The 22,846-nt window shown below is 47.9% G+C and overlaps 2 protein-coding genes across 2 annotated transcripts; one reads left to right on the top strand and one right to left on the bottom strand.

The window, feature by feature from the left end:
- C23H6orf226 (chromosome 23 C6orf226 homolog) lies at nucleotides 2,612-3,572 on the bottom strand. Its single transcript, XM_013973897.2, has one exon. It carries the CDS (start codon nucleotides 3,367-3,369, stop codon nucleotides 3,028-3,030), a length of 342 nt encoding a protein of 113 aa, XP_013829351.2. The 5' UTR covers nucleotides 3,370-3,572; the 3' UTR covers nucleotides 2,612-3,027.
- Nucleotides 16,640-21,786, top strand: PTCRA (pre T-cell antigen receptor alpha). The gene is given in 5 exon segments (XM_018038665.1): nucleotides 16,640-16,697; nucleotides 18,652-18,684; nucleotides 19,116-19,436; nucleotides 20,527-20,571; nucleotides 21,123-21,786. Coding segments are annotated over 5 exon segments (960 nt in total). The 3' UTR covers nucleotides 21,626-21,786.

The raw sequence follows: 22,846 nt of genomic DNA, 5'->3' as shown, positions 1-22,846 counted from the left end.
TACTGATAAAACAGCTGTTTATAATGAGAGCTCTCTAAAAATTTTACCTATTTAGAGTTTCTCCAATTTAAAGGATCTATCATCTGGCCATTAATGAGAGTTATCTTAATAGTGACTCAAACCAGTAAGATGCAAGAGGCATTCCCCACAAGAGTGTGTGAAGATGCCACCTAAACAAGACCCAGAAAGTTTATTCCCCAAAAATAGTCTTAAGAAAAAAGGCCTTTGTGGTACAGGCTGCCACCACCAAAGTTAAGATGGCAAAAAGCCTCAGAGGAAAATATAGGAGGTACTCTTTGACATATATCGACATACATCACAGCAAGATCCTCTTTGACTCACCTCCTAGAGCAGTGGAAATAAAAACAAAAGTAAACAAATGCGACTTAAACGAAAGTTTCTGCACAGCAAAGGAAACATAAGCAAGATTAAAAGACAACCCTCAGAATGGGAGAAAATAATTGCAAACAAAACAACTGATAAAGGGTCAGTTTCCAAAATATACAAGCAGCTCATGCAGCTCAGTACCAGAAAAACAAACCAAAAAATGAACCCAACACCTAAAGAGACATTTCTCCAAAGAACACATAAAGATGGCCAACAAATACACGAAAAGATGCTCAACATTGCTCATTATTAGAGAAACACAAATCAAAGCTACAATCGCCTCACACGGGTAAGAATGGCCATCATTAAAAAATCTACAAACAGCAAACGCTGGAGAGGATGTAGAGAAAAGGGAACCCTCTTGCACTGTTGTTGGGAATGAAAATTGACACAGCCACTACGGACAACAGTATGAAGATTTCTTAAAAAACTGGAAATAGAACTACCATATGACCCAACAACCCCACTACTGGGCATATACTATCCTGAGAAAACCAAAATTGAGACACCTATACCCCAATATTCATGGTAGCACTTTTTACAATAGCTAGGACATGGAAGCAGCCTAATGTCCATGGACACATGAATGGATACAGAAATTGTGGTACATATATACAATGGAATATTAGTTAGCTATAAAAAGGAACACAATCGAGTCAGTCCTAATGAGGTGGGTGAACCTAGAGCGTATTATACGGAGTGAAGTCAGAAAGAGAAAGATAAATATTGTATATTAACACATGCATATGGAATCCAGAAAGATGGTACTGATAAACCTATTTACAGGGCAGCAATGGAGCATCGGAGAAGGAGATGGCACCCTACTCCAGTACTCTTGCCTGGAAAATCGCATGGATGGAGGAGCCTGGTGGGCTGCAGTCCATGGGGTTGCGAAGAGTCGGACACGACGGAGCAACTTCACTTTCTCTTTCACTAATGGAGCAGCAGAGAGAGCAGACATGTGGACAGTAAAGGAGAGGGTGGGAGGAACTGAGAGAATAGCATGGAAACATACACAGTACCGTATGTAAAACGGATACCAGTGGGAATTGTGTGACACAGGGAGTTCAACCCAGTGCTCTGTGACAACCTACAAGGGCAGGAGATGGGAGGGAGGCTCCAGAGGGAGTGGACATACGTATACCTGTGGCTGATTCATGTTGATATATGACAGAAACCAACACAATATTGCAAAGCAGCTACTCCCCAGTTAAAAAATACACATATATGGCAAAAAGCCCATCAGAGTTGGTATTCAGACAAAAGACTGCTCAGAATCCCAGCCTATATGACTGTCTGCCAAGTGTATACCGTATGTGCCCCTTCAGGATGGCAGAGACCAAGTTCTCAAAAAGGCCTAACACAAAAGGCCTGAAAAAGATGAGGTAGAATATTTACATCGCAAACACACAGAAAAATGCAAGCTCCCCCTACAAGGGCTTTTGTGTTTGTTTAAGGTCAGAATTCAGATGTTTTTTGATCAAGCTGGCTTTTTCTAACTTAACCGCATAGTCAATAAGAGAGCCCCCACTTAAGTCATTTTCAGGGTGGGATTTCCTTTAATTCCCAATTAAGTAGGTACTTGCAAGTATGAACTCTGTACATTCACAAATCTGGCTGGAGTGTTGTTAGTCTGAGGTGGGTTTTCTGATGTCCCTCATTTTTGTTTGAGAGAATCTATTTCCCATTTTAAAGATGAATTTCTCGGGGATAAGATTTACTTTTAAATCTTTTATCCTGATGAATTCTTTTTAAGGTATCCAATTTGAGGAAGGCCTCAGGTGAGCCTCTTACTGAAACATGCAGCCCAGACTCCTCATCTTTTCTACTGGGCAAATCCCAGTGTCCTTCAACCAGGCTCCCTCTCTGTATCTTTCAGCTAGAGGGTACTTTCTTCCGGTGTCTTTCAACAGAGCTCCTCTAGTATCTTGTCAACTAGGGAGGTCCCTCCCCAATATCTTTCAATTGCGAAGCCAGGTACCTGTTAGACACTGCCAAGCAAAGCTCAGAATACTCCATCAAAAATCAGGAGATCCGAAAACAAGGAGAGACTCACCCAAATTCGTCTGAACTCTACGAGGAGGTGGGTGGGCACAAGAGGACTCTGCTAGTACCAAGGCTCCATTTCCCCGTAGAGTTCAAGCGAAGGAAAGAAGTCTGCTGTCGGTTCCCTGAGTGGTCATCAAAACTGTGGACTAGGGGGAAAAAAAAAAAGAGCAAAACCTAAAAGTGGAGAATAGTTTTATTTGGCAGACTGAGAACTCAAGCCCAGAAGGCAGCCTCACATAGCTCTGTGGGACTGCTGTGTAGGATATACAAGAGTTTTGCAACAAAACCGGGTAGTCAGACCATCAAAAGATTACTGTTAAAGAAAACCAGACAGCTCACGTTAAAGAATTTAGCTTTTCTCATGCATAGGAAGTCATAAGAGTCCGGGCTCACTAAAATCATTCCTTTGCTATGAACCTTAGCTATCCTAGGCCAGTATCTTATTCTATCCCATCCGGAGGCACCTCAGGGTGCACGGTTGGGAGTGTCTGCAGTGGCTGAGGGCTCCGTAGTAGTCAGGCTTTCCTCCATTCTGGGGATTTCCCTTGGGGCTGCAGTGTCCTTTGCCGACAGGGCAGCAAAATTTTTCATTCACAGCTGCAAAGGACATCGAGCCTCAGAAACGGCCGAGCCAGGCTCCTCCAGGCGGCTCCTCTGCCCACTCGGAGGGTCGGCGAGCCTGCGGTCCCCAGTCTGGAACTGTGGCGCCGGGTGCTCCGCCGAGCGCGCGGCCTCCCAGGGCTTGGGTCTCCGCGGGAGTCGGGACGCCGTGGGTTCGTCAAGGGTCGCCGCGACCTGGCGCCTCTCCAGGCCGGGGAGTTCCTGGCCCTGCTGGACCAGCTGCAGGAGCTGCGCAAGTGTCACCGAGGCCGGGGTTGACTCGGCGGGCGAGGGAGCCGGGCGGGATTCACTCTGACAGCCAAGAGGCTCCATGGCGGGCGCGGAGCCTGGGCGCTTCCGGTTGGATGGGCGCAACCACGGCCGGAGGAAGTGAAGGGGGACGCAGACCGTACCAAGTGGCCCAGAGAGCGGGGGCCAGCTCCGCGCCGAAAAGCTTTACCACACATAGAGCCCTTAGCTGGACCCAGAGCCCCTGACATAGAATGCTTTAGAAGCCGGGTAGGCTTGCACAGAACGGAACTGCATGCGCACACGCAGATACAAGCCAAAAGACCCGAGTTTGCACAGATGCCCGGGCCATGGCAACTCACCTGCTGTCACGCACCGGCTGAGACTACTGCGTAGACACGTGGCGCGTGGTGGGGTGCGGGGATAACCTCCATCCCCTGCCCAGCAGTGCCAGACAGAAAATAACGGAGGCGATGTCTCCGCTGGCCTCAGGAGAATTGGGAGCAAGCGACGCCCCTGCAGAGCCTCGCCACTCTCCCCCCACGTCCTGCGGTGGAGACTATTCCTGGCTTTCACAGAGTGGAGGAGTGAAGATGAAGGCAGGCCAGGAGGGCTACATTCCCTTCAGCTGCTTGGGAAATCAATGCCAATAAAACCCAGGTTTCTGTGTTTATCAAAAGCCAGCCTGATCTGGCGTACACCGCCTTAATCAAGCGAGCAAAACTTAATTACTACTAATTGGACAAACTAGCTTCATCTGTCTCCTGAAGTGATGGAAGCACACTACAGGTTTAGAAACACTACATCTCTGTAGCGTTCCTGCCAAGAACGTTCGCTCTGAATCTAAACTGGAGGAATGAATAGACACAGTAGGAGACATTCTAAAAAATGACTGACCTGGACGCTTCATAGATATTGAGGTCATAAAACACAAAGACAGAAAAGAACAAGACTGAAGGTCTATGTCAGACTAAGGGGATGTGGAAAATGCAAAGTGTTCATCCTGGATTGGAGGAAGATGAGGGGGAAATCAGTTACACAGGACATTTTACCCTTGGGAAAACTTGAATATGCTCTATATATTAGATGACAATATTATATCAGTGTTAAATTAAGCACAGTAATTGTGTTTTCCTTATGTGGGGAATAGGAGATACATGCTGAGGTACTTATGGGTGAATATCATGATGAGAGAGAAAAGGTTTATGTGGCAAAACTAAGAATTGGTGAATCTAAACAATTTGAAATTTGTCAAAAAGTTGGAAAGGGTGAGCTATAGAAATCAATCTGGAGGAAACTGACCACACTAGTGTCGTATAATAAAGAATTTGGCCTTTGTCCCTGGTTCCTCACAAGAAGACTAAATCCTGGGAATTTCCCAAGTATTACAAGTGATATTCATGGTGGGCCCTGATCGTTTATGCCAAGAAAGTGACTCGTGGTGGCCCCATTTAGGGGGTTCAGGACTAGGAATGACCAGTCATATGATTAGACGGTTGGGGCTTTGAGCCATGGGGGGGTCCAGGAAGTGGGACTGAGTTCAGCCTCCAGTCAATGATTTAATGAGCAGTGCCTATGGAATAAACCCTCTATAATAACTCTGGACTCAAAGCTCAGTGAAGCTTCCTGATTGATTAACTCATCAGTGTGTTGGGAGGGTGGCATGCCCTGGCTCCACAAGATGACCCAGAAGCCCTGAATGCGCGCTATCCTCAGACCTTGCCCTAGGCGCCTCTTCATCTAACTGGTCCTTCTGATTCCCTGTGGCTCATACTGTAAAAAATCCACCAGCAATGCAGGAGACCTGGGTTTGATCTCTGGTCTGGGAAGATCCCCTGGAGGCAGAAATTGCAACCCACTCCAGTATTCTTGCCTGGAGAATTCCAAGGACAGAGGAGCCTGGCCAGCTACTGTCCCTGGGGTCACAAAGAATTGGACACAAGAATGACTAATACACACACTTTCACTGGTTGATAGTCTCTCTAACAAAAGGTGGCTCAGCTGGTAAAGAACCCGCTTGAGAATGCAGGAGATACAAGAGATGTGGGTTTGATCCCTGGGTTGGGAAGATTCCTTGGAGATGGAAATGGCAACCCACTCCAGTATTCTTGCCTGGAGAATCACATGGACAGAGGAGCCTGGTGGACTACAGTCCACAGGGTCGCAAAGAGTGGGACACGACTGAGAGGGTGTGTGTGCACATGCACACACAAACACTCACACATACTAACAAAACTGTAATCCCAAGAATAGAACTTTCCTGAGTTCTGTGAGTTGTCTAGTGAATTATTGAACTCGAGGGCTTGCAGCATCTCCCAAATTTGTACCCAGTGAGTCAAAAGGGCCTGTGGCCCAGGACTCTGAATTTGCAGTTGGCATCTGAACTAAGCGCAGTCTTGTTGGGGACTGTGCTGTTGAACTTGTGGGATCTCTGCTAACTACAGGCACTTAGCAGTAGACTACATGGTACTCCAGTTGGGGTTTTTAACCGACCACTGGATGAAGGGAGAACTCACCTTCTCTCTGTGGCCTATGTCAGTTTCAGTCATCAGGGTGACCTTCCGGTGGCCTCAGGGAACACTTGCAGGGGAAAGGTGATCTGGAAGTTACCAGGGCCTGATGAGGAAAGTGAGTGAGCAATGTGGACTCCTTGATGGGACCTTGAAGGAGTCCCTCACCTTCTACAGATGGAGTTCTTTGTTGTTTAATCGCTAAGTCCTGTCCAACTCTTTGTGACCCCATGGACTGTAGCCTGCCAGCCTCCTCTGTCCATGGACTTCTCTAGCCAAGAATACTGGAGTGGGTTGCCATTTCCTTCTCCAGGTGATCTTCCCGACCCAGGGATTGAACTTGCACTTCCTAGAGAGGGCTTATATGGCTTATTAAATGCTCTCTAGGGAATTCCCTGGCCATTCAGTGGTTGTAACTCTGAGCTTTAACTGACAATTGGGAAACCAAGATCCAGCAAGCCGTAGCCAAAAAAAAAAAAACAACAACAACACCACCTCACCCCTCTAGGTCTTTTATGCTAAGATGAGGGCATTGATGGGAAAGGGTGGACCTTGAGATGGAGACATTTGGGCAGACATGGACAAGACTAAGAACTTGAATTCCCAGATTCTCTTGAAGTGTCTTGTCTGTAGAGACAACCTCCTCTTGTCGTGATCCTGTCTCCTAGGAGGCCAGTCTCAGAACCACTCCCCCTCCATCCCTTCTGACCCCAGGCCCTTCATGAGTTAGATCTCAGCACAGCCTGGGTGGAGGAGCACAAGGCCCACGCTGAGAAACGGATGCCCAGACAGAGTCACAGGCCCTTGCCAAACTGCCTTGGCAGGAGCCATGGGAGCGTGTGTGGGGGAAGTTCTAAGGGAAATAGACCCGGGAGGGTGGATACAGTTTGGCCAAGATAAGATACAGTTTGGCCAAACTCATGGCCATGGATGCTCGTACAGGATTTGGGATTTTATGTGTTGGCTCAAGCACCTGGGAGAGGAATTAATAGTCTGCTAAGGTGCTTAATTAAAGCGTGGACTTAATGGTAGCCTAGAGTTAATAAACTTGAAATGCCAGAATTTCCCTGGCATGCTATAGAGGAAGGAATCCAAAATCTCAGAGAGATGGGAATGCTGGATTGGATTTATTATGTGCAATCTGCTTAACTACTCCTAGCCATGTATTTTAAGGCAGTCTGGAAAACACTCTCTTTCACCAAAGGATTAAGAAATGCATTGGTGGACTTCCCTCGTGGTCTAGTGGTTAAGAATCCCCTGTCGGTGTAGGGGACATGGGTTTGATCCATGGTCTGGGAAGATTCTACATGCTACAAGGCAGCCCGTGCAGCGAAACTGCTGAGCTGGCACTCTGGAGTCATTGAGCTGTGAGCTCACTCTAGAGCCCGTGTGCCACAATACTGAAGCCTGCAAGCTCTAGAGCCTGTGATTTGCAACAATGAGAAGCCCCCACACCACAACCAGAGAGTAGCCCCCACTCGCCACAACTAGAGAAAGCTCACACTCTGCAACAAAGACCCAGCATAGCCAAAAATAAGTAAATAAATAAAATCTAAAAATTAAAAAAATGCCTGGGTGAGGGCCACCAGTTCCTAGACTAGCTCTGATGGCCATCCTCTGTAGGCTGGAGATGCTAATGAGGGATATCAGATAGTGAAACTTAATTCCCTGATCTTGATGAGAATAATGATATCCTAGTAGGGTAAACAGCAGGTGGTGATGCTTTACAACCAAAGAATGACCCAGAATAAAGCATGGGAAAGAATGCTCAGCAAGTGGGCAAAAATGACAGGCTGTGGACCACGGTCAGCCTTTTCCCCAGGCACTCCAGGGCTTGTTTGGTGGACCCGTGGTAGCAGGCATGGAAGCTATTGCTTTGGCTTAATAACATGGTCTTCCCTGAGGACTTCCCGTGGTCCCTGAGGCTAGTCTGGCTGTGGCCAGTGCTGAGTGACCACCCTACTTACGGCCTGACAGAACACCATTCTCATTTTGACTTGATTTGGCCCCCCCTAGAAAGGATGGGCTGTGCTTTATCTTCAAGAGGACACGCGTTCCAGATATGACTTCACTGTTGCCTCCAGTGGTTGTGTCATCACCACTATTTATGGACTTAAAGAATACCTTCTCCATCACCATGGCACGCCACATAACATCGCCTGCAACATGGGCACATGTATTATGGCCAAGAATGCATACAGATGAGCTCATACCCAAGGCATTCACCGGTCTTACCAGGTGCCCCATGACCCAGGGGCGGCTGGCTTGATAGAATGGAGGACGCACCAGCTCTAGGCTCAGTTAGAGCAGAGAAACTACAGCCTACAAGGTGGACGTTCTATCCTGTAGGATACAGTGTATTCTTTAAGCCCAAACCAGAATTGTGTGTCCCAATACACTGGGATTTCCCTGGTGGCTCAGTGAGTAAAGAATCTGCCTATAATACAGGAGATGCTGGAGACGTGAGTTTGATTCCTGGATTGGGAAGATCCCCTAGAGAAGGGAATGGCAACCCACGCCAGTATTCTTGCCTGGAGACTCCCCATGGACAGAAGAGTCTGCAGGCTATAGTCCATAGGGTCGCAAAGAGTCAGACACAACCGAAGCAACTGAGCCCGTACACATATATACAGCCAAGAGGTGGGGGTAGCTGCAGGCTTTTCCCTATTATAGCTAAAGTTTGGGATCTACTGAAAGAGCTTTTGCTACCCATCCTCATAACCTTGACCTCAGGGAGTCTGGCATTTCTAGCATTCAAGGGAGAAACACTTGCACTGTGGAATGATCCTAGTACTGATTATTTAGAAAAGCTGAGATGACCCCTGGCCATTTTGGTTTCTCATGCTACTGAACCAGCAGGCAGAGAAAGAGGTTAGTGTAATATCTGGGTTGACTAATCTCAATTACCAGAGAAAATTTTGCTTGCTACTACACTCTAGAAGTAGGTGCTAGATCTGGAACCCTGGGGATTTACTAAGTGCCTCTTAATTCACTGCTCAATGCTGCAACTAAGACCCAATGCAGTCAAATAAATAAATGTTTTTTTAAAAAAAGAATCAGTTCCCTAAAAAAGAATTCTCTGCTCAATTGTCCTGGTTAACAGAAAATTTCAGCAACCCACTATGTCAAGATTCTCAAGGACTCAGACCCCATAGGAATAAAGGTCTGAGTCACCACCAGGTAAAGAACACAGTCCAGCCAAGGTGCTGGCAAAGGATAAAAAGAATACATCATTGAAGGGCAAAGGAGGCAGCTGTGAATATGAACTTTGTTCTCCTAACCCCATTGTCCCCTGCTACCTTATGTGAACAACATTGATGGGAGCTAATATTTTAGGTTTCAGTTGACATACGACGTCACTTCCCAATGATACAGTAGTCGATGGGTCCCTGCGTGTTCTCTGTGCTGGGGACATGGATTTTTCATCTGCACAAAGATTAAGAGGAGCTTCTCTGTGACCTTCCAGACTCTTCCTCCCGCTTCCCATCCCACCAGCCCTGTGCCCTGGAAAGCCTCAGAGGACTCTCATACCCCCTACTTGTCAGTGGGGGACCAGCCGGAGGTCTAAAGCTAGGAAGATGGCAAAGTCAGGTCCTTTTTTCTCCTGCTTCCCTCCCTGCCAGATCAGCAGCACCTCCATTATTGGGAGGTCACAGCTGTTGTCAAGGACCCTCTCCACATAGCTGTCTCTGGCTCTGGGTTCCTGTAACTGCTCCCCTCCCCTCTTCTGGCCTCAGGGGCTGACACCCCACTATTACTAGCCATGGGGTGCTGCAACAGCCTTAGCGATTTCTTTATACCCTGCCCACAACTTTACAAACAATCCCTTTATTAAACTCTCTTCAAATTACCCATCAGTGTTTCTGCTAGGACCCTGGCACATACAACATGAATTTTAATTAGGATTAGTTTGGCAATGAGCAACAGAAACCCTAAAATAACAATAGTGTACACAGACTAAAATTTACGTCTTTCTTATGTAAATTAAACTTGGTGCTAAGCAACCCACGCTGGTGTGGTGTCTCCATGAACCTCAGACCATACTACATATTCTTTTTTTAAATCCTTGAACATCATCATAAAAGTTTTCCGTGACATTTGTCATTGTTCAGTCGCCCAGTCACGTCCGACTCTTGGCAGCCCCATGGACTGCAGCATGCCAGTCCGCTGTGTCCCTTACCATCTCCCGAAGTTTGCCCAAGTTCACATCCGCGGCATTACAAGCTTTTTAGAAAGAATCAAGACTTGGCCCAAGCATCATCTTCTAAAGAATTTTCCTGATTCTCACTCCAGCTCTAGAAGAATAATCTCCCTCTTCTAATACCCCATTCTCTACCCCGAAACATACACACATACACAGACATGTCATACTCCAAGTCCCTGATCTGTTTATGAGCCCGTCTCCTTCCATGACCACAAGGAATTTCTCTTTCTGTCTTATTATGTCCAGCCCCAATCTTTGGCATAAAACAGACCAGTAAATGGGTCTGAATGAAAGGACATTTTAAGGCCTGCATAATATTTCATCATGTAGACTTATTCTAGTTTATTCAGTTATTACCTTAATATTGAACATTGAGGTGATTTTATTTTATTTTATTTTTGAACATTGAGGTGATTTTAATTTTTCATTTGAAATATTATTGTAGGGGGGATATCCTTGGTGGCCCAGTGGTTAAGACTCCACCCTTCTACTGTGGGGTGTGCGGGTTTGATCCCTGGTAAGGGAACAAAGATCCTGAACGTTGCCAGTGTGGCCAAAAATAAATAAATAAATAAAAATTACTGTAGGATTTTAAGTTGATCTATGGAACAGGTATCCCTGTCAGTACTTTTTTAAAAGCTGCACTGGGTCTTAGTTTGCAGGATGTGGGATCTAGTTTCCTGACCAGGGGTGGGACTGGGTCCCCCTGCATTGGGAGCTCAGAGTCTTAGCCACTGGACCATCAGGGAAGTCTCCCATCGGTATTACTGAAAGAAACTTCTACTCGATATTTCAGTAGACACACACGCTGACTCCCTGTTTGCCCCTCTGGTTACGGTTGAATCAGGTAGGTCAGATTCACACTCCGTAATTACTGGTAGCATCAGCAATCTTCTCTAATAAGCATTGCTACTTTTCCTAAACTTTCTTTTTCACATTCTATGTGGCTCATCTCAGTTAAACAACAGCCCTGGGTTTTCTACCTGTGCCTGTGAAAACAGAGGAGAGAAGGATAATCCGCTGTGCACCCAGCAGTCAGGTGGGTCCTCGTATTAAGTTGAATTCTCCCCACAACCTTGTGAAAAAAGCTTTGGAGAGAGACAGACCTATGAACACATACCTGGAATGAATGGCCAACTTCACATGCCTACCAGAGAATCCTCTGCAATGTAACTGCATTTTTCAGAGCCTCAGTTTCCTCGACTGCAAAATTGGGATATCACGTGATCTGAGAGGCTGAACTGAGGATTAATGAGATGTCTGTTAACACCCTCTGGCTCTAAATTGTGGATCTGCAAATGGCAGGTTCTGTCCCAAGTGAGGAGCTCAGGGAAGGGATTCAGTTCTGAGATCTAAAACCAGCATCCTCACCATCCTGCGGGGAGGGCATCTTTAGAACCTGCCAGGCTGTGAGGTCAGGGTTGGGGGAGATTCCTGAGGCTGCTGGAAGGAGGGAACCAATGTAAGAGCAGGCAAAGAAATCTTCCAGGCCAAGCTGTGTCAGGGAGCTGGGAATGGGCCGGTAGAAGGGTAGCTGTCCCAACTCGAGGTGGCCCAAGCAGACAGCAGGTGAAGCAGGCTGCTGATGGCACGGATGGGGGTGGGGTCTTCAGCCTTCTTATTCTGGGAAGATCTTGAAACTCAAAAACAAAGCAAGCCAAAGGGCTCTTCCCCATCTGTATTGTGGTAACTGAGCCCAAGCCAGCACCTCCACCGGCTGGAAGGCAGGAGAGTCGTTAAGGACACCTGCCTCTCTCCCTCCCCCTCCCGGCGGGAACCCACTGAGACTGCAAGACTGCGAGCACCTGGGCCAGGGTGGCGCCTGGGAACACGTGGCACCCGAAGCTGTGGCACCCAAAGCCGCCAGGCGGCCCCATGGGAAAGGGGTGGGAACTCAACCTGGGCTTCGGGGGTCCCTCAGGTCACTGGAGAGTGCCATCGACGAGATTGTTAAAATAACCATCCAGGCGGAAACGAGTGAAGATGGTACCAGGATAAAGAAATCAGGGAGCCAGGAAGAAATAAACCCGCCAATGTAAAAGATATTAATATGTAATAAAGAACATTTTGCAAACAGTGAGGACAGGAAGGATTATCCATGAATAATCCTGGGATAATTGATTTGTTCTTTGGGGGTAAAAAATGAAATTTAGAGGCACATCTTCTACAACATACCGAAATTAATTTGGTTCCCGATGGCGCTAAATTGGAGGTGGGGGATCAAACAACACTTGCATAAAAAGACAAGTGGGAACGTATCCATCCTTTAGAGAGGAGAGGGTTTTCTAGGCTTTAAAGGTATGAGATAAATCCCAATAGGGAAGATGGATATATTGGTTCATACAAAACAAACAACTGCAGGTTTTTTTAAAAAAGTGAAATTAGAAGTAGTCAGTGAATTGGGAAAAGGCTCCAGCCAAGTGTATTACAGGTCTTCCCAGGTGGCTAAGTGCTAAAGAGTCCGCCTGCAATGAGGAGACTCGGGTTTCATCTCTGGCTCAGGAAGATGCCCTGGAGAAGGAAATGGCAACCTTCTCCAGTATTCTTGTCTGGGAAATCCCATGGACAAAGGAGCCTGGCTGGTCATAGTCCATGGGGTCACAAAGAGTCAGACACAACTTATCGACTGAAACAACAATGACGAAAGTGCATTATACAAAGAGTTGATATCTTTAATATGTTAAAGCCCTTATAAAATTAATTAGACACTAGGACTAAAAGAGGACTATAGACAGCACAGTAAAGGAAACAACTAAAATGGGAAAATAATGTCATCAGGGGAATGAGATGCCATTAACTGATTAAAGTAGGATTTTTTTAATTTTTTACTTGATTTTTTAATGAAATGCCAAAGATTGAAGGCAGGAGGAGAAGGGGATGACAGGAGACGAGATGGTTGGATGGCATCACTGACTCAATGGACATGAGTTTGACCAAGCTCTGGGAGATGGTGAAGGGCACGGAAGCCTGGAGTGCTGTCGTCCATGGGGTTGCAAAGAGTTGGACACAACCGAGCAACTGAACAACAGCAACAAAGCTCTGGTAGGAGTGATGTGGGCCTTTCGTGCATTGTGGTGGTTTTATACCAACACAGATCATAAGGGGCTTCCCAGGTGGTGCAGCGGTAAAGAATTTGCCTGCCAATGCAGGAGACACAAGAGACATGAGTTTGATCCCTTGGTTGGGAAGATCCTCTGGAAAAGGAAATGGCAACCTGCTCCATTATTCTTGCCTGGAAAATCCCATGGACAGAGGAGCCTGGAGGGCTACAGTTCATGGGATCGAAAAGAGTGGGGCATGACTGAGTGACCAACCGCAAGGACAAAATTAGTATAACAGGTGTATCAGGGAGACTTAAAACACAGAGGCCTCAGATGTGCAACATCACTAATCATTCAGTTCAGTTCAGTCACTCAGTCGTGTCCGACTCTTTGCAACCCCATGAATCACAGCACACTAGGCCTCCCTGTCCATCATCAACTCCCGGAGTTCACTCAGATTCACGTCCATCGAGTCAGTGATGCCATCCAGCCATCTCATCCTCTGTCGTCCCCTTCTCCTCCTGCCCCCAGTCCCTCCCAGCATCAGAGTCTTTTCCAATGAGTCAACTCTTCGCATGAGGTGGCCAAAGTACTGGAGCTTCAGCTTCAGCATCATTCCTTCCAAAGAAATCCCAGGGTTGATCTCCTTCAGAATGGACTGGTTGGATCTCCTTGCAGTCCAAGGGACCCTCAAGAGTCTTCTCCAACACCACAGTTCAAACGCATCAGTTCTTTGGCGCTCAGCCTTCTTCACAGTCCAACTCTCACATCCATACATGACCAGAGGAAAAACCACAGCCTTGACTAGACGGACCTTAGTCGGCAAAGCAATGTCTCTGCTTTTGAATATGCTATCTAGGTTGGTCATAACTTTTCTTCCAAGGAGTAAGTGTCTTTTAATTTCACTAATCATTAGGGAAATACACATTGAAACCACCATGAGATAACACTTCACACCCATTCCAATGGCCACTATCAAAATTAAAGTTAGAATTAAATTACTGTATGATGCAGCAATTCCACTTCTGGTATACACACAAAAGAACTAAAAGTAAGGTCTTGAAGAGAGGTTTGTACACCCATGTTTACGATAGTTATGACAGAGAAGCAACCATTGAGGGATATCCAGTGAGAGATGTACAATAATGTGAATGAACTTAATATCACTGATCTCAAGATTTCATGTTATGTGTACTTTACTGTGTAGTAGAGAATCCACCGTCAATGCAGGAGACCTGAGTTCGATCCCTGGGTTGGGAAGATCCTTAGAGAATGAAATGGCAACTCATTTCAGTATTCTTGCCTGGAGAATCCCATGGACAGAGGAGTCTGGTGGGCTACAGTCCAGGGGATCGCAAGAGTCAGAGATCACTTAACAACTAAACCACCACCACCACCACTTTACTACAATTTTAAAAACTTTTAACTTAAACAGAAGCCCTCAAAATCATTGAGGCCTTTAAGCTAATCTTAAGGAAGTAAGTATGAATTTGGAAAATACTTTATGAATAAAGATAACTGTTGCCCCAAACTGGAAAACCCAAATATCTACAAGTAAAGGAATGGCTAAATAAGCTCTAGTATGTCTGTAGTTTTATGTTTTAATAATGTTTATTATCCTGATTTTTACATGTTTATTATAGAAAATTGAAGAAATAAACCATTATAAACATGAAAAGAAAAACTATTCAATATCCTCACATGCAGAGATAGCCACTGTTAACGTTTGGTCTGCTTCCTTCTAGAAATAATTGTATATTTCTTATGCAAAATTGGTTGTATATTTTCCTTTTAAATTTGAATCCTGTTTGTTTCAGTTTTCTGTATATGTAATTTAGTACACACATATATACAGAAAGAGAACATTTATTGACTTCTTACAATATAGAGAGAATAATGCTAGACCCACTTCATGGGTGATCTGTTTAAGCTGAGGTATTATCATTCCCATTGTACAGATGAGGAAATTGAGATTTAGGGAAGTAAGTAATTTGGTGAAAATCACACAACTTCTGAATGATATAGTCAGGATTGAAAGCCAGGTGTTCTGCCTTCACAGCCCACACACTGAACCAAACTCTAGTCTATATCCCAAGTCATTAAATATTCTTTTAAAAACATGATTTTAAAAGGTACTGCATACAGGAATTCCCTGGTGGTCCAGTGGTTAGGACTCATCACTTTCTCATCACTCATCACTGCCATCCCTGATCAGGAACTAAGATTCCCCCAAGTGGCCAGGCATGGCAAAAAAAAAAAAGCTGCTGCGTAACATTTACTAACATAAATACACCAAGCATTAGTTCATTCAACTCTTCTCCAAGCATTGAACATAGGTAGTTATTTTTCTTGGTTTGATTTTGTCATTGTTTTGGGGGGTTTTTTTGGCTGCACACTGCGGCTTGTAGGATCTTAATTCCCCCCACCAGGGATTGAACCTCAGCCCTTGGCAGTACGAAGTCCTAACCACGGGGCCACCAGGGAATTCCCTCTCTTTGTTTCTAATATAATACTTGAAAGAATGTTTTTGTGCACAAATCTTTGTCTTACAGTGATTGAATCTCTTATTCCATCAGGATATATATCTGGATGTGAAGTATCAGGGTCAAATTGATAGTTACAGCTAAAATTTAGGGGAGTCACTGAAAATGGCATTTTTAAAAGTCTACTTTTAAAAGGGGGCTTGAGGACTTCTATAGTGGTACCGTGGTTAAGAATCTGCCTGCCAAAGCAGGAGACACGGGTTCCATCTCTGGTCAGGGATGACTCCACAAGCTACAAAGCGACTAAGCATCACAACTCCTGAGCCCGTGAGCCAGAACCGCTGAGCCTATACGCCACAACTACTGAAGACTACTCGCTCTAGAGCCTGTGCCCCACAACGGTGAGACACTGCAGTGAGAAGCCCGAGCACCAACCAAGAGTAGCCCCGCTTGCCACAGCTACCCCCACACAGCAACACAGACCCAGCACAGCCAAAAATAATTTTTTTAAAAGCGGGGGAGGTAGCTTGATGCAATGGGGCAGGGAGTATATGGGAAATCACTTTTGCTGTTAACCTGAAACTGATCTAGAAAACAAAAGGATTATATTTAACTACATGGAAATAAGCTTATTGGGCTTTTTGGCTATAGTAAGGCCAGCCATCAGAAAAGAGTGGCTCTGCCACTAACTGGCCAGCTGGGTGGCCTTGGGCAGGTCACTCAATCTCTCTGAGCCTCAGTTGCCTTGCCTGTGAAATGGAACTCACAGCAGTTGGGTGATGGAATGAAGTGTTGGATGTTAAGCCCCTGACATACCGTCAAGTGCTCTAGATCCTGTAAGTGACAGGGGCAGTGGCTGGGAAAAGGCCTTGCACGCTGTGGAGTGCTCTTCAGATGGGAGGGAGTGTGGTGCTTCCAGTTCCCTGGACTGGTGAGAGAAGGCTGGGTTTGGGGGCCAGGCTGGGGGTGGGAGGCTCCTCACCAGGGGAAACGGCTCCGTGGTGGAGCAGCTGAGATGCAGCTGTGCCTGTGGCCTGCGAGGCCGTCTTGTGGCTGCCTCCTCCCCCAGCCCACACGCAGGTCTGCAGCTGGGTCCTGCCTCCTCTCAGGTGGGCCATGGCTGAGTCTTGGTTGCTGCTTCTCCTGGCCCTTGGGTGTCCAGCCCTGCCCACAGGTGAGCAAACCCCTGCACCCTTCTCTGTGCCCCTCTACTGGGCCCAAGCCCACGCCCTCACTCTGGGCATCCCTGGTGTGGGAGGGATGCAGGGAGGCAGGACAGAGATATTTGGGGTCCCCTGAGGAGGGTCTTGCCAGAAGCCCATTATCCCCTTCCCCATTGTACTCCACCTCCCAGCTACCTTGCTCTGGGGCCCCCAAGTCCTGCTCCCCTGAGGTCCACCGTGTTGGGAGGGAGGGTGCTCACCTCTTGGAGTGAGTTGGACAGGTGTGATGGGTGGGGTTGGGGTAGCCTGGCTGTGGTGGGCTATACGGTGCCACAGGACATGGGCAACACGGTAAGTCCCCTGCTCCTTCCTGTCCAGTCTCCTGCCCTCAGGGCTCAGGGTATCTCATGTTCGCTCCCAACTTCCCCTACCAATAGGTGCATAGAAGTCTCAAGGCCTCAGTGACCTTCCAGGTGTATTGACCCCTGACCCCGCCCCTACAAAGATGGGTGCTGGAGACGTAGTACTGAACTTTTGTGAATTTCAGGTTCATCTAGTAGCATGTGCATGTTCGTATGTTTGTGGTGGGGAAAGGTCCTTGACCTTTGAATCAGGACATCTCCTTGTTCTAAAGCTGCCCCCCAGTATGTCACCAGCACTCCCTTGCTAGGGAGATAAATCACACCCACGTGGAGCAGGAAGAGCCCATGGTGGGAGACCTGAGCTCTGAGAAGGAAGCAGCCAGGGTGAGAAGGAGCAATTCTGGGAGGCTTCGTGGAAGAGGCAGATGCTGAACTCAACTTGAGGAGTGTTTCTCTATGTACAGCTGGAAAGGCTCAGGAGGCTGAGGCTCCTGAAACCCATTCTCAGCCTTTTCTCCTCCCTTTGTCCCTGATGCCTTATTAATACTAGTACTGATGATACTAATCCTTATCTGCCAGGTGTTTTATGTGCATGATCTTTACTATCCACCACAGTTTCCCTGTGTTGGTGTTATTAACCCCATTGTATTGATGGGAAAATTAAGACTCAGTAAATTAAGTGGATGAGTCAAAAGTCAAACCAACTCTGTCTGAGGCCATGTCCCAGGCTTGGTCCTATGTGATATGCAGGAAAATCTTGGTCATCTTTCCAAGTGGGTTGGCCTGTGAAATTGGGAGTCACAGAGGTCTGAATCCAAACCCTGAGTGACTACTTACCATCTGCCTGCTTCTAGGTCAGTTACCTGACCTTCAAGAAATCTTTTGTGGACTTCCCACGCGGTCCAGTGGTTGAGAATGCACAGTCCCACTGTAGGGGGCACAGGTTCGATCCTTGGCCAGAGAACTAAGATCCCACATGCTACATGGTACAGCCAAAAAAAAACTTTTGTGAGCACCCCCTACCTCTAGGTCCCCACAAGATTCTCTAGTGCCTTCCCTGAACCCTGGGGCATTTCTTTAGCTTGGCTGCGCTTAACTCATGGTGTGAGTTTATTTGTAGGTTTTAACTTTTGAGATTCTGTTTATATGAAAAGACAGCCACCCATTCAAAAATAGCATTTTGTTATATATTAAATGAGTCATCTTTATTGCAAAGAATAAATTTGTGGAAAATCAGGACTATTCTGAAAAATACAGGACAAATGTTTGCAGTACTTACATGACTTATTTTTGCTTTTAAAAAATTATAAAATAATACAGACATACACTTTAAACAGGTGAATTATGTGGCATGTAAATTAAATCTAAACAAAGCTGTTCAAAATGCTACGGACTTAACAGAAAAAAAAACAAAAACAAAAAAACAAAAAAAACCCTGAGACTAATACAACAAGCACCCAAGCATAGGCTACTCAGATTAGCAGATGGTTAAAATGTTGCCACATTTGAATCTAATATTTTTTAAAAAGAAACAAAAAGGTGCAGAGCATTTGAGGTCTCTTTGATCTCATTCCATATCCTACCTCCTTCCTTTCCTCCCCAGAGGCAACCACTCTCCTGAGGCCGGCATAACAAGGTACTATAAGTATTTGTTTGCATCTGTGGCCTTTCTCATGGGATTGAAATCACTGAGAGCAGGGACAATATTTTAACTGATGTTGTATCCCCAGTGCCTGGCACAGAGAGATTCAGATGTGACAGATAGATGACAGAAGGATGGATGGATGAATGAAGGAAGGGAAGATGGATAAATGGATGGATGGATATATAGAGATTGAAAGTAGAAAGAAGAGATGTAGGGAAGACAGATGATAGTAGAAAGGATGGAGGGAAGGAAGGTGGTTAGGTAGGTAAATGCAAGGAGAGAAGGATGGATGCCTGGGTAGGATAGATTGATGGTTGGTGGAAGGACTGATGGAAGAGAAACCCAGACGGAAGGATATGAGACGCGGACCTGGGGGGGCATGGACAGTTCTAGGCCCCCTACAAGTGTGTGCTCTCTTGCAGGTGTGGGCAGCACACCCTTCCCCTCTCTGGCCCCACCAATCACACTGCTGGTGGACGGGAAGCAGCAGACGCTGGTGATCTGCCTGGTCCTTGACGTTGCACCCCCTGGCTTTGAGAGTCCCATCTGGTTCTCAGCTGGCAATGGCAGCTCACTGGATGCCTTCACCTATGGCCCTTCCCCGGCGGAGGATGGCACCTGGACTCGCTTGGCTCAGCTCTCCCTGCACTCTGAGGAGCTGGCAGCCTGGGACACCTTGGTCTGCCACACCGGGCCTGGGGCTGGGGACCACAGCCAGAGCACACAGCCCCTACAGCTGTCAGGTGGGGACAGGGCCTGGGCCCCTGGGGGTTGCTCCCTGCCCCCTTTCACACACTCTGGAATCAGGATGTGGTGGGAGGGCGTGCATGCTACAGACCAAACATCTAGGTGAGGTGATGCCTGGGCTCAGAGCAGGGTGGCCTCAGGGCCCCTGGGTCCTGGGATTTGCAACTGTGATATCTCATTCAGATCCAAGCTCTGTTGTGTGACTTCTGAGAGGTAATAATGGCTCCTCCATCCTGAGGTCAATACCTTTCTATGTATGCTAAGCTGTGCTCTGCTTAGTCGCTCAGTTGTGTCCGACTCTTTGCGACCCCATGGACTATAGCCTGCCATGCTCCTCTGTCCATGGGATTCTCCAGGCAAGAATACTGGAGTAGGTTGTCATGCCCTCCTCCAGGGGATCTTCTCAACCCAGGGATCGAACTCAGGTCTCCCACATTGCAGGCGGACTTTTCTTTACCATCTGAGCCACCAAGGAAGCCCCTCTCTATGTATACCCAGGGTTAATATCTATATCACCCTAACTGTGACACCCTACCTATTAGAACCAAACAAGAGTTAAATAGTAAATTGCTATCACTTACTTATTGTTTGCTCTGTGCCAGGGACTGTTGTAAATGCTTTACATTTAGGTCATATTTCCGTATTACAAGTAGGTCATGCTAGTCTTCTCATTTTATAGGCACAGAGAGGTCAAGTAACATGTCCAAAGCCAGCTATTATTATTACTGACCAGATGACTTACTTCGGTTTTTTTTTTTTGATTATGTTAGTTTTCTCATCCTCCAAATAAGAACATTTGTTGAATAAATGTCCTGCCTTCCAAAGAAGACTGCTAAGAAAACTGATTCCTTGTCTAAACGTGCTGAGGCATCTCTAAGGGCACAGAGCAGGGAACAGTCAGGAGACAAGGAGATCTGGGCCCCTGGCAGGACTTGCCACAGATGGGCTAAGGGTTCCCACTGCTGGTTCATTTGTCCATTTATCCAACACACCATGAAGAGCTGCCCTGAGCAGGGCTGGGGCATAGCACTGGGGCGGAGAGCACAGCCCATCCCAAGGACTCACTCCCTTTTCCTTGGCTGCCAGGCGCCACTTCCTCGGCCAGGACCTGCCTCTGGGAGCCTCTCCGGGGTGAGTACTGGGACCCAGGACCTCAGCCCCCGCCCTTCTGGGCTAATGTACTCCCTTGGGGGGGTGGGCAGTGCAGGTTGGTGGGTATCCCCTGAAGAGGTTGCCTCCCTGCGTTGGGGCACTGGCTAGCCTGGGCCTCTGTCTACTCCTGGGTCATAAGGAGGGAGATCCTCTGACCCCAGCATCCTTTCTTGACACCAGGTTGAGAAAAGGGTCCTTGGGCAGCCCAGAGGGTTGGCCCCAGCATGAGGGTCTTGGGAGACTCTTGGGAGTCTAGGGAGCCTCAGGAGACTGGACATGGGCTGGACATAGAGTGGTGTTCACAGCCAGGCTCTGCCTCCTGCCTGGCCTACATCCCCTTGGTTGTTGGGGGGTGAAATAACATGAAGGCTAGGAAGGTGTCTGTTATTATTCCCATTAGTCAGAGCTGAGGTTAGTGAGGTTAGACACCAGGAAGGCCGTCCCCTGGTTCCCCTCCTCTGGGGAACGTTCCATCGCGGGTGGGGCCGCGCCAGCCTCCAGGCCGCTCACCGGCTCCTCCGCTCCCGCAGGGACGCGGGCCCTGGTGCTGCGGCTCGGGGCGCTACGGCTGCTGCTCTTCAAGCTGCTGCTGTTGGATGTGCTGCTGACGTGCAGCCGCCTCCGCCCCCCGCCCGCCGCGCGGGGGGACCCGGCCGGGGCGCCTGGGTCTGGGGCCGCCGGTCTCCTCTCGCCCCCCGAGGTCCTCCGAGCGGATAGCCGCCTCCTGCCGCTGCTTCCGGCGCCTCGAGGATCGTCCGCAGGCCCCGCCGACCGGATTCGCCGCAATCATGGGGGCACCACAGGCCGAGGTCTCAGCGTGTCCGCCTCGCCGCCGCTGGAGCCCCAGGACCGCCGCCGCCGGGATCACACCCGCCGTCCCGGTCGGGATCCCAGAAGCCCAGTCTGGGAGGAGGGGCCGCCGGTGCTCAGGGCCTGGAGCTCGGGACCCTCCTTCAGGCTTCCCACTTCAAGCCTTGGAGCATTTCTCTGTAATCTACCTCCTTCAGCTGACCCGAGCTTCCCCGGGGGCTAGGCTCGGTCTCCCCCTCAGACTGAGGTTCTTTCTGAGCTAAAAAAAGCTTTGTCTCTCCCATTAGATTGGAAGCCCCTTGAGGGTGGTGATCCACCCAGGCACCGGGACATCTGAGGTGCAGATAGTTGACAACAATTAAAGGAGAACTTATATATAACACAAGCAAACAAAAAGTATTTTAATTCATATCTGCTCTGGGAGAAGGGTATTTGGCATATTTAGAGGAGGCAGAAATCTGGGAAGGCTTCCAGAGGGTGACAGCCTGGGGAGTGGGGCTGGGGGTTGGGGAGAATGTGGGGCCCACCTCTGTCTCCTTTCCCCATCATCAGGCACTGGGTAGGCCCCCTCTCTGTCTCCTCACACTTGCCCAAACTTTCTGAGAGGTCAGGGGGAGGGGCCTGGGAACCGAGGAAGAGGGTGTGCTGGACCTGATGTGAAGGCTTGTATAGACTGGAGGGAAAAGAACAGGGCCAGGATTCCAGAGTAATAGGATCATATCCAAGGGCAAGAGCACAGACAGTAATTCCAAAGTATACGTCATTAATCAAATAAGATCATTATTCACTTGACAAATATTCACTGAGCATCGACTCTGAGCCAGGCACTAGAGAGGTTTTTGTTTTGTTTCTTCAACAGGGCTCTTGCACTGATAGAATATGAGGTTCCCACAATGGAGCGTAACCTGTGTGTCCCCTGTTTATCCAGCGCTGGCAGGAAACCCAGGGTTTTCTCTCCAGTCATCACCCCAAGAATCTGGACGCTTACATGTGAATCCAGATGTCCCCCCAGGGCAGCACAGGACAGTTACCTGGATTACCGGCTCTACTGTAGTTTTCCTTCTCCCAAAGAGGCAGTGGCGCACTCCATTCTAACACTGCCCACCCGCCTCCGCCCACACACAAGGTGTCAATGACACTCCCAGCTTCCCAGAGCCTCTAAGCCCTCTCAGCTGCTGTTCCATGAAAACCCTCACCTCTCCTCACTGGTCCTCTCTCACCAGCCTGTAAGGAGGTTCTCCCACCTCTGTTTTGGATTCTCTGAGGCAGAGGACACAGCTTCTGGGGGTCAGTCTGTTCACCAGCCCCACAGGGTCTTCTCCTTCCCTACCACACAGACTGAGGGAGGGGGCGGCTGGGTGGGGGAAGGGGCGAATGCAGACTTTCTACAGTCACTGTCCCTTCCCAGCTCTCAGCCCACATGTTGAACCCAGAGCTCCCACCA

This window comes from Capra hircus, chromosome 23, assembly GCF_001704415.2.
Source record: "Capra hircus breed San Clemente chromosome 23, ASM170441v1, whole genome shotgun sequence".
In the NCBI taxonomy this organism is placed as follows: domain Eukaryota; kingdom Metazoa; phylum Chordata; class Mammalia; order Artiodactyla; family Bovidae; genus Capra; species Capra hircus.
Note: the sequence above shows the minus strand (reverse complement) of the source record. Positions and strands in the feature narration are given on the sequence as shown.